Source organism: Stigmatopora nigra, unplaced genomic scaffold (genome assembly GCF_051989575.1).
Source record: "Stigmatopora nigra isolate UIUO_SnigA unplaced genomic scaffold, RoL_Snig_1.1 HiC_scaffold_48, whole genome shotgun sequence".
Taxonomy (NCBI): Eukaryota; Metazoa; Chordata; class Actinopteri; order Syngnathiformes; family Syngnathidae; genus Stigmatopora; species Stigmatopora nigra.
In genome coordinates, this window is record NW_027551627.1 from 157,501 (window position 1) to 170,000 (window position 12,500).

A 12,500-nucleotide genomic window follows, 5' to 3' on the forward strand; every position below is an offset into this window, starting at 1 on the left:
ACTTCAGATATAAAAGTAGTACAATCTATGGTTATCAATTCATGAGGACAGACATTCTCCATTTGGAAAACGACATGGGTGTGTAGTCCCGGAGAAGGCTTCTAACTATTGTTGTACTTCTTTTCATTTCACTATCACTGATGTCGAGGAAAATGCTTCTTGAGCCATGTAAAACAGTAGCGTTGATTCAGAGAAAGAGTGTGCAACAGTAATAGAGTAACATTGACTGGAAAGAAAGAAGACTACTACTTACATCACACCCACTACACACAAAACTAGACAACAATTTGTAACATTTGTGTATGATACACAATGGAGACATATAATCTCTAGATTTGTTAACTGTTTTCCATTGCAAGTTAGGTTGCTGCTCATGTCCATAAAGAGACGGTTCATTTATAAGTTCAACATGACACAACATACAAAGATATAATGATGCATTTTCTTTTATGTTAGTTTACTGCTTGGTCTTTTTTAACTCTCCATTTTCCTCACATTTACAGAACAACTAGGTTGCTTATTTTCCAAAGAGGGAAGAGAAATTTAGGCAGAGGAAATGATTTATATATCACACCTCTGTCTGCAGGTCCATGACATCCTGGGCTACCAAAGGAATAGTTCCACTTGTCTTCTCCCACTCGACTGTGTGCATTTCCAAAGCTGATCTCACTGATGAGTTCATTTCCTTTTTTACCCAGGCAGGTGGGGAGTTTGTCTTTGGTTTGCCTTCCCATGCCCTCTTACTTGGGGTCGGCTTCTTATCCTAAAGATAGGAGAAAAAAATGCATCTCAGTAATTATTTACAATGTTTTTTTAGCTCAAAGATTATGTGCAACTTTTGTGAGATGTAGGGCTAAAAAATCTGATACAAATATTTACCGAATTTACTCGCATATAAGCCCGCCGCGCGTACAAGGAGCACCATGAAAATTGTCTTGAATTTTTTTTAATTTTACAATTTTTCACGTAAAAGCCAGCCCCCGATTCCCAATTTTCACCTACATTTTCATGGTTTTAATAGAAAGTACAAATGAGTTACTTTGAAGTGAAAATCTTGATAAAAAAAAGTGGTATTTCTGAGATACTGTATGAATCAAAAGCACATTATTAGGGGCAATATAATAGGTTACTATGCCCGTCTTTGTAAATGCAAAATATCAAATTATTCAATTTGAATGAAGAACGAAGTCTATCTTGATGAGAACCTGGTGCTTTCTATCCAAGATGGCGCCGTTCAAGCGGGAGCCTGTGGCAGTGGCTCTGCACCAAGGGTGTCAGACTCTTATGTTTTTTATGCTTTACAGCCCTTCTTTCTTCTTTTAAACGACATTTTAATATTTCCTAATACATTCCTTTTTACTTTACTTTGTACTTTATACTTTTTACTTTAATGTTTTTACAACTTTCCTTGTTCTGTTAGCCTGGCATCTTTCGGCCACTTCTTTTTTGTTTTGTGGACCAGCCAGCCATGCTTACGCTGTCACACACATGGAACTATCTGTTACAATACGCAGCAGAAGGAGCAACACCTCGGTACCGCCGGAGGTCTGGAGCTGGACAAAAGTGCTGGGAGAAGAGGCAACGCTTCTGACTAACCATTCCATCGTGGGATGGGACGGAAGAGCTGTCAGCCCCTACCAGCAACGGAGTCGAGGTTTTCTGCCCTGCTGCTATTTTTTCCAGCTTCAGACTACTGAGTAACTGTGCGAATAAGCTTGCAAAAGCGACTCTGCATATTCTCCACCTCGGTCACAGTCTGCAGAAGTTCCCCATCTCGTGGAAGACTTCCTGTGTGTGGTTCCAGTTTTTTGTCCAACTTTACAAGGTCTTTTTGAGTCCGATTCAGTTACCGCAACCAAAATGGCGCTGTTTAAGCGGCAGCCGGCGGCCACGGTAGCTCTGTCCACTCTTATTCGTTTTGTGTTTTGCTGCTTTTATGTTTTAATGATTTGATGATTCCATTTACTTTGATTTGCTTTGTACTTTGTGTTTTTGCTTTGGTGTTCTGTGGGGTTCCAGTTTTTGTCCAACTTTACAACGTCTGTTTGAGTCCGATTCAGTTACCGCAACCAAAATGGCGCTGTTTAAGCGGCAGCCGGCGGCCACGGTAGCTCTGTCCACTCTTGTTCGTTTTGTGCTTTTGCTGCTTTTATGTTTTAATGATTTGATGATTCCATTTACTTTGATTTGCTATATACTTTGTGCTTTTGCTTTGCAGTTCTGTCCATTCACCCTCTTGCTACTGCCACAATGTAATTTCCCGAACACGGGATGAATAAAGTTATCCAATCCAATTACAGAAATTACAATTTTCCTAGTTTAAGATATTGTGGCAGCCATATTGCTTCTAGTGTCAAAATATCTCAATTGTTTTGATGGTTAATATTACTATTGTTACTTTTTAACAAGAAATACAATGAAAAAAATTATTATTAGCGAGTTAGCTTAGCGTAGCCTCATCTACCCAGATATTACATTCAGAGAGTGAGACGAAGGCACAGAGAAGATTCTTCAGCTTCAAATTAAATCAAAGTATTTGACAATGTAGAACATTCTTCTTTGACAACACATTCCAGTCAACTTTGATGAACAGTGAATCAAACTCCGCTGTAAACCTTCGCGATGCTGTCTACCAAAGACTCCAATTCAAACTACAACTATAGACACCAAGCTGTCCGTCTAGGTGCCTGAACAAAAAGAAGGATATAACCTGTCCTTTAAAGAAGACAATGGAAAATATAGGAAATTTATAACGATCAAAGTGGAATTTTGTTACATTTGAAAATCAAGTCTACTCGCGTCTGGCCAGTTAAAGCACATTTAAGTAGGTTTACACGTCAGTGCCCTAGATAAGATGGCTTCCCTGGATTTAGGTAAGATGGATGTGCCCCAAGCGAGCAGTGACGGGAATCTGAGCTTTTTTCATGTTTTATGCAAGACACATACTTTTTTTTCCATAGACATCGAAATAAATTTAGTTTAGCATTTTATCTGTTTATCTTTTCTCTATACTGAAATAAATGAACGTATCGGCCGAATTCGTGACGTCACTTGCCGATGCAAGCGCGCCCTCTTGAATTTGTAGTTTTTTTGCAGATCATGTTTTTTATGCGCATATAAGCCTCACCCTCGATTCATTCATCATTTTTTGTCTGACAAAAGCGGCTTATATACGAGTAAATACGGTAATTGTTATTTTGTGAGGATAGGTCGTGATGTAGAACGATTTAAAACATCTATTTGCATTGCAACATCTTATTTTTTATGTGTATTCTTCAGACGGTTGGAACAATTTAGATTAGTTATTTTAAATTGGAAAATTGGATTTGAGATAGGAGTGTTTTGACATACAAGCTCGGTCCCGGATTGTGTTAAAATCCTATCTCAAGGAATTACTGTATATTGGATTGGATAACTTTATTCATCCTGTATTTGGGAAATTTCATTATGGCAACAGGGTAATTAGACAGAACAGCAAAGCACAAAGTACAAAGCAAATCAAGGTATATGGAATCATTAAGAATCGTCAAATCAAATAAGACAAAAGCAGCAAAAACACAAAACGAGCAAGAGTGGACGGAGCTACCGCCGCCGGCTGCCGCTTGAACAACGCCATCTTAGTCGCGGAAGCTAAAACGGATACAGACTCAAAAAGACGTTTTAAAGTTGGACAAAAACTGGAACCACTCACAGGAAGTCTTCCCCAAGATAGGGAACTTCTGCAGACTGTGACCGAGGTAGAGAATATGCAGAGTCACTCTTCCAAGCTTATCCGCACAGTTGCTCAGTAATCTGGAGCTGAAGACAACAGTAGCACAGTAGAGCCCCTCGTCTCTGTTGCTAGTAAACGCCGACAGCTCCAGCACTTTTGTCCAGCTCCGAATCTCCGGCGGCACTGATGTGTTGCTGCTGCGTATTGTAACAGCTAGTCCCATGTGTGAATTGTTCCAAAAACAGAAGTAGCAGAAAGAAGCCAGGCTAACAGAATAAAGAAAGTTGTAAAAACATTAAAGTAAAAAGTTTAAAGTACAAAGTAAAGTCAAAATGGATGTATTAAGAAACATTAAAATGTAATTAAATGAAACATTTAGGGCTGTAAAACACTAAAAACAAATCAGGGTGGACAGAGCTACTGCCACTGGCTTCCGCGTGACGGCGCCATCTTGGGGTCTTAAACATTTTCTTGAACCAAAACCAGCAATCAGATGATAAACTAACCCTAATTTTGGATGTCACTAAAACAGAGAACTCTTCTCTACACTTTTGACTTGCCGGGGTGCATAACAGAATGAACTCTTTACGCTTATGTTGGTCTTGTCATTGATGGCAGAGGATACGCTTTTTTTGTAGTTTCTGCATCTACAGGTTGAGATGCTACATTCATGTCTGCATAGTAAATCTTCCTGTTCAGGTCCTCAAACATGCCGTGGTGGCGTTTCCAGGTGTGCATTCTACACACGAACATTGTATATATTTGCAAAACGCAACCATTCATCTGTATCCTTTTATTCAAGTGTCAGGATGAATACAAAATGCAAAACATATCGGAGAAAATTAAATTAAAAATAATAAAATTACCTCAAAGTCAAGCTCCGCATAGTGTGATTTTCGCCTTGGGGTGATCCACATCAAATTAAAGAGATGTAAAAATATGTATCATGTGACAAGACAAACGCATTTTCTGAATAAATTTTATAAAACTCCAGTTTCCTACCACATTCCAATAACATGCATGGTGGGCTGATAGGACATTCAAAATTGCCCCTAGGTATGGGTGTAAGTGTGCATGGTTGTCCGTCTCCTTGTGGCATGCGATCGACTGGCCACCGATTCAGGGCGTCCAGTGCCTCTGGCCTGGAGACAGCTGGGATTGGTTCCAGCACCCCCACGACTCTAATGAAGATAAACCGGGTTCAGAAAGGGAGATGAGACATTTTATAAAAATGGACAGACAGCAAGTGATCTCAGTGTTGTCAGTGGTCACCATGGCCCCATCAGCAAACGTTTGCATTTAACAGATTGTAACCCAATGACCTTTAAGTCTGCTTTCACTGGATAGTAAGAAAAAAACCTGACCTTCAGGATTCCCAGCTGCTTTGGCAGATGCTCACTCACATGCTATTATGGAAAGTTTTTGGCCTACAGTTAAAATACAGCAACAGACAGATGACAATTTTACTGTCTGTTGCTCACCGTGTTTTCACATTTTAGGACTGCAGTGTAAACTATAAAAATCTTATTATTTTTATCCTAAAGCCTTTCATTTCATATTTTTCTACACATTGCCCATTAAATGATATCTAATTCAATTTCATCATGGGACAAGGGATTGACCAAGTTAGTGGGTGTTAGTGATTTGGTCAACCTAAATGGGATTTTCGAACACCTGTAATGATACAATTATAAAAAATGGAATAGAATATAATAACATGAAAAATGCACACAGTAAGATCAGGATCTGAGATCATACCCTTGATCACAATTGAATAATATAGACTGCTGCCCGGACGATTGTGTGCTCCCCTTCGTTATGTGGCTAGGTGTGTGTGATTCGTAATTAGCTCTTGCGTGTGTATCTATATCTTGCGTTCTGGTTTGTCTGGTTGTGGGATTATTGCTTAGATTTGGTCATGTCTACTTCCTATCCGTATGCTTATGTGCTATCCCTATAAGGTTTATTTCGTTGTTGATTAGTGCTCAATTGGTATTGATTTTTCTGTTAGTTCTTATTAATGTTTTTAGTTTATTCTTAATATGCAAGTTTAATGTCTGTGCGGCCGGCAAGATTGATATGAACAACACAGTGTTAGGAGCTGGATGAACCAATCACGAAGTATACGGCTCTGGAGGGCGGGACATTGGCCGGGCTGTCCAGTGCCTCGCTCACTCACTCATTCATTCCTCCAATCAACTGGGCAGAGAAGCTGTGAAGCCGATCACTCTGCTCGGCTCGGAGAGCTGCCGTAATCCAATACGATCGGAGAGTGAAAGTGCGCATGCGCCACAGACCCCTGCAACTGATAGTCAAACAGTCAAATCGAAAGTGCGCATGCGCCACAGAACCGCGCGACTGAAAGTTAAAAATTCAATCCGAGACTCATTTCTAGTGTGAACACATATTACAGCCCCAGAGATGTCTGTTTCAAAGCCTGCCGTAAAGAAAAAGGTCAGTGATGAGCACAGACAGTTTCAAGAAAAGTGGGGAGTGCAATATTTCTTTATTGAGCACAGGGGCACCCCGACATGTCTCATTTGCACTGAAAAAGTTGCGGTCCACAAGGAATACAATTTGAAATGTCATTCGGCTACGAGACATGCTGAGGAGTACGACAAATACCAGGGAGATGAGAGAGCCAACCTGGTTGACAGTCTTAAAACAAGTCTTCTGAGGCAACAGGGTTTTTTCAAGAAGGCTACAAAAGAAAGTAAAGCAGCAGTCGAAGCTAGCTATGCCGTTTGTGAGCCGATTGCCAAGGCAGGAAAGCCATTCACAGAAGGTTAATTTATCAAAAAGTGCATATTACAGGCTGCACATATTGTCTGTCCAGAAAAGAAAAGTCAGTTCAACAACATCAAAGGCTTTTCTGCCCACACCGTGGTAGAGCACATCTCTGACCTGTTAAGTGACATTTATGATCAACTTTGTGAGAAAGTGCAAAGTTTCAGTGTATAATCAGTGGCTCTTGATGAGACCACAGACATCACAGACACTGGCCAGCTCGCAATATATGTCCATGGTGTTGATGACAATTTTGAAGTGTTGGAGGAGTTGCTCACAATAATTCCAATGCATGGCCAGACCACCGCTAAGGAATTATTTCACAAGCTGTGTGATGCCATACAGAATGCCGGTTTGCCATGGAAGAGCTTTGTTGGAATAACAACTGATGGAGCCCCATCAATGATTGGGAGGAAGAATGGACTGGTAGCACTTGTTAAAAAAACTGGAAGAGGAGGGTGTGGAGGCGGCCATAGCTCTGCACTGCATTATCCATCAGCAGGCCCTTTGCAGCAGATGCCTGAAGTTTGACAATGTGATTTTTGTCGTTTTGAAATGCATCAATCAAATCAGATCCAGGGGCTTAAAGCATAGAAGGCTTCGTGCTTTTTGGGGGAAGTGGAGTCTGAATATGGGGATGTGCTCTACTTCACTGAGGTACGTTGGCTCAGCAGGGGAAATGTGTTGAAGAGATTTTTTGAGTTGATAGCAAAAGTAAAAGACTTCATGGAGATAGACGGGGCTGCTGTTCCTGTGATAAGTGATCCCAAATGGCTCATTAACTTAGCTTTTCTTGTTGATATCACACATGAGCTTAATGTACTGAACAAGACGCTACAAGGCCAGGGGCAACTTGTCAGTGCTGCCTATGACAACATGAGAGCATTCTGCACTAAACTTTTGTTGTGGAAAGCCCAGCTCTCTCAGGCAGAACCTTTTCCATTTCTCAGAATGCAAGGCTCTTGTGGATGCAGGCAAACCATTCAGTGGTGAGAAATATGTGGAGGCCGTTTCAAAGCTGCAGGAGGAATTTGATCACAGATTTGCAGACTTCAAGACACACAAAGCCACATTTCAAATTTTGGCGGACCCCTTCTCCTTTGATGTGCAAGATGCCCTTCCTGAGCTTCAAATGGAGCTCATTGACCTGCAGTGCAACTCTGCACTCAAAGCCAAGTTCAGGGAGGTGAGTGGAGAAGCAGACAAGCTTGGGCAATTTCTGAGAGTTGACCCCCAGTTTCCCTGAACTTTCCCGAATGTTCAAGGGGACCATGTGCCTTTTTGGGAGCACATACTTGTGTGAGAAACTCTTCTCCACTTTGAACTTCAATAAGTCTATGTATAGATCCAGACTTACTGATGAGCATCTTCAAGCTCTATTGAGGGTCTCCACTGCTTCCTCCCTGAAGCCAAATGTGACTCAGCTATGTGAGAAGAAGCGCTGCCAGGTCTCTCGCAGCAAGAAGTAAAGTTCAGAAAGTTAAAATGTAAAAAGCTGTTAATACAGACATTTGAAACAAAATAAAAATAATTAGTTTTCTCTACTTAGCCAGCCACTGTATGTATATCTTCTGTATTTTCATTATTATATTTTTTTTATTACTTATTGATTATTTTTTTTATTCATCTTCAAGTTAATTTATGTAATTCATTATCTTTTTGTTAAAAAATAAAGATACACGGGAAGTCTTCCACGAGATGGGGAAATTGCAGACTGTGACCGAGGTGGAGAATAAGCAGTGTCGCTCTTTCAAGCTTATCCGCACAGTTACTCAGTAGACTGAAGCTGAAGAAAACAGCAGCAGGGCAGAATTCCTCGACTCCGTTGATGGTAGGTGCCGACAGCTCTTCCATCCCATCCCACGATGGAATGGTTGTTTAGAAACGTTGCCTCTTCTCCCGGGACTTTTGTCCAGCTCCAGACCTCCAGCGGTACCGAGGTGTAGCTCCTTCTGCTGCGTATTGTAACAACTAGTCCCATGTGTGTGACAGCATAGGCATGGCTGGCTGGTGCCAAAAAAAAAAGAAGTAGCCGAAAGATGCCAGGTTAACAGAACAAGGAAAGTTGTAAAAACATTAAAGTAAAAAGTATAAACTACAAAGTAAAGTAAAAAGGAATTTATTAAGAAATATTAAAATGTCATTTAAAAAAAGATAGAAGCGCTGTAAAACATGAAAAACATAAGTCTGACACCCTTGGTGCAGAGCTACTGCCACATGCTCCCGCTTGAACGGCGCCAACTTGGATACTATTATAAATTATACTATACCATAGAGTACATCATTGTACATTATTCAATTAAATTTTACATTATTCAATATACTTCTGCATAATAATTCAAGTTTGCTGGAATTCCTAAGCTATTTCTACAGGAATTGCGTGTTTGTGGGAATTTCTTATTCCCTGATGTACCTTTATTTTCATTCCTCGACATTGATTTATTCATTTTCTGAACCGCTAATCTTTTCAATGGTCACAGGGGGTGCTGAGCTTATTGCAGCGAAATGGCCTGAATACCGCGGTGGCCAGCCGAACACAGGGCACAAAGAGACGGAGAACCATTTACACCTACACTCACGCCTAGGGACAATTTAAAGTGTCCAACACCCCTACCATGCATGATTTTGGAATGTGGGCGGAAACCGAATCCTCGGAGAAAAGACATGTAGGCCCAAGTAGAAAATGCAAACTCAACACAGGTGGACAAATCCAGGACCCCACAATCTTGAGGCCGGCACGCGAACCACTCAAACGCTGATATGCCCCTTCTTTAACCTTAACATATTATATATAATATTGTAGAATCCAACAATCTTCTCCCGCGAAACCAGTTTTACATTTGTTCAGTTTACTACTATATTTGAATTGAAATATATTTATTAAAATTTATTAAAACAATTTACAAGACCATAAACATTCGACTGTTTTGTCTTATTTCTATTTGACTTTACTGAGTTGAGTGTCCAGAACGGTGTAAGTCACTACATTACATTTTAATTGGTCAAATCATATTCTTTCCGCATAGAATAAAACCCAATTCTTAACCCGAGTGTCAAATTAAGCAGTAATTCGGAACCAGTGTGCCATAGCATATTAGTGTGCGGTGAATAATGATTAGACGTGCCACAGTAAATTACCAAAATGACCAAAATTAAGTCTCTTTATATGAAGTTTCCAGTGTATTATTCGATTAAAACTATGGAGATAAGGGTAGCACTCACCTCCAGGGAGTTCATAGATAGAGTAGCAACAGTTTCGCTCTTCGTCACAACAGTGGTTCCAGACTCTTCTCCAATAGAGGTTCTGCTGTCTTCCTCAGAGTTTCTTGGCAGGTTTTGTAGTTTATGCGCAGGCGAGTCTCTCTCTGGGCGTAACACATTGACTTGATCTACAGGTAAGCTCAGTCCGAATCCAAGCAATGGTTCGCTACTGACAGAATTCGTGAGGTGGAAAAGCTTTGTCTGAGGCATCTGTTCAACATTTATGCTATACTCGGTTGGTTGTTCTTCTTTGTCTTTGGCGGGCCTTACAATTCCCATGTTGTGGGTCGGTAAATCTATGAGGCCTGGGGCTTTAGATGTACTCTCACAACTGCCTCCTTCTCCATTACTTTCTGGAGGCTCATCATCTAGCTGTTTTAAGACCTCACTGTTACAGATATAGATTGATTTGGCACCAGGAAACTCAGTACTGATTCCCTTAGTAGCGTGTTTTTCTCGATGTAAAGTCATTGTGTGTCTGGTGTAATCTGCCTTGTTGTGGAGATGTACTTTGGCCATACTGTCTGGCATTGTATTGAAGTTAGATACCCTTTGGCTGGATGAAGTCCCAGGAGAAGCTTTTTGTTCTCCCTGGATCGGGGAGTGCTTCACAGTATCTAGATGAACAGAAGGGAAATATTGTTTAAAATAAATGAATTAATATTTTGAGAAAATATAAGATATTGGTAGACCTAACTGCAAATATAAAGTGACTGAATAAATTACAGTGAACCATTTGCTACAATCCATTCCGCGGCACTGTCACTGCTTTTGATTTAGTCAACTTCCCAACATTTGAGATTAATGATACGTAACATTGAAAATAATTTGTTGCAGAGATGTAATTAAATTCTACTTTCATTTTAAACTGGTAGGACATTCATACATCAAAATTTTAAAAAGAGCATAGTTTCATGGCTGACATAATATAGCAGGATCAAAGCACAATAGTGCTACGTCTACCTACAAGCATAATTCGTTCCAGAAGTGGCTTGGATTTTTGTAAATGAAGACACATTTCTCTCATCTCATTTTCGGAAGCCGTTTATCCTCATTAGGGTCGCAGGGGGTGCTGGAGCCTATCCCAGGTGACTCCAGGCCAGAGGCGGGTGACAACCTAAATCGGTGGCCAGCCGTTCGCAGGGCACAAGGAGACGGATAACCATGCACACTCACACTTAAACCTAGGGGCAATTTATAGTGTCCAATTAGCCTACCATAAATGTTTTTGGAATGTGGCGGGAAACCGGAGTAAACCCACGCAGGGCCGGGGAGAACATACAAACTCCACACAGATGGACGTGACCTGGATTCAAACCCAGGACCCCAGAATCATGAGGCCGACGCGCTAACCACTCACCCCACTGGGCCACCCTGCAGCCAAGTTTTTTTCCAATAGAATTCTCTAATTTACATCTGCATTATGTGCTTCACGGAGACCTGGCTGGATGAGCAAATACCAGACTCTCTCATCTCCTTGGATGGCTTACAGCTGGTGAGGGCGGACAGAGATGTTGAGGAGAGCGGTAGGAAGAAAGGTGAGGGACTAGCTGTTTTTATTAATAGTAGATGGTTTAGTCCTGGGCATATTACTGTGAAGGAGCAACTTTGCACTCGAGATATCGAGCTAGTAGTTGTTAGAATCAGGCCGTTTTACATCCCCGGGAGTTCTCGCACGTCATCGTAATAACTGCGTACATATCTCCTTTGGCAGATACGGCAGTGGCTCGCGAGCTGCTCCACACTACTGTGTCCCGGCTACAAAAGTCACGCCCCCAGTCTCTCCTTCTTATCTCTGGTGATTTTAACCATGCTCGCTTGACTTCGACTCTCCCCACCTTCTCTCAGTATGTGAAGTGCCACACAAGGGAACGAAAAACTCTGGACCTGCTGTATGCCAACACAAAGGAGGCATACAGCTCAGTCCCCCTGCCCCCACTGGGCCGCTCAGACACAACCTGGTCCATCTGATCCCCATCTACATCCCTATGGTGATGAAAATTAAAACCTACCACGAGGATCATACAAAGCTGGACCGAGGAGACCAGAATGGTACTGAGGGACTGTTTCGGGACAACTGATTGGGAGGGGCTGTGCAATTCACATTGGGAAGACATCAACAGCTTGTTGGGTCTGAATTTACAGATCCCCATAGGTCCTAACCATGCACAAAGGAATAATGAGGTAAGAGACTGCGTTGCGTTTTAACACAACCGCGGTTGGGAAAGTTCGGGAGACGTGAGAAGTTGACACACGCTCGGCTCCTCCGAAACTCTCTCCTTCCTAAGTCGCAAGTCGAGCTTTTATTAAGTTTCAGAATTGATGTCATGAAAAAGGTACAATAGTCACTGAGGTGTGTTAATGACATAGATTATGATTATTGACAGGAAGACATCGACAGCTTGACCCACTGCATCACAGATGACATTAACTTCTGTGTTGAGAACATTGTACCCTCCAAAAAGGTCCGTTGTTACTGCAACAATAAGTCGTGGGTCACCAGGGATCTAAGGGCCCTCCTGAACAAGAAGAAGAGGGCTTTTCAGTCTGGGGAGAAGGAGAGTCTTAAAACGGTCCAGAAGGAGCAACTCCTGGTGGTGTACTCCTGGAGGCAACAGTGGGAGAGGCCCGGAGTCCGGAGACGGGGAGTTGGCCAATGAACTGAATCAGTTCTTTAACAGATTCAGCCCTGCCCCCACTCCTCCCCTTCTTCCACTGGTCTCTGCATCACTGTCGATCA

General features: G+C 41.7%; 1 protein-coding gene across 2 annotated transcripts in view; it reads right to left on the reverse strand.

Annotated features, from left to right (window-relative positions):
- LOC144193035 (adhesion G protein-coupled receptor B1-like) overlaps nucleotides 1–12,500 on the reverse strand; it is a 20,290-nt gene that overhangs the window by 1,344 nt on the left and 6,446 nt on the right. Inside the window, exons 5-6 of one of the 2 annotated variants that reach the window (XM_077711847.1) lie at nucleotides 10,310–10,377; nucleotides 1–763 (exon numbers count right to left, since the gene is read on the reverse strand). The exon at nucleotides 1–763 is cut by the window's left edge and continues 1,344 nt beyond it. In XM_077711847.1, the coding sequence (XP_077567973.1) occupies nucleotides 569–763; nucleotides 10,310–10,377 (263 nt within the window). In that variant the 3' untranslated portion in view covers nucleotides 1–568. Of the gene's footprint in view, nucleotides 764–9,721; nucleotides 10,378–12,500 lie in introns of both variants that reach the window. The other variant, XM_077711846.1, reaches the window with a different exon arrangement.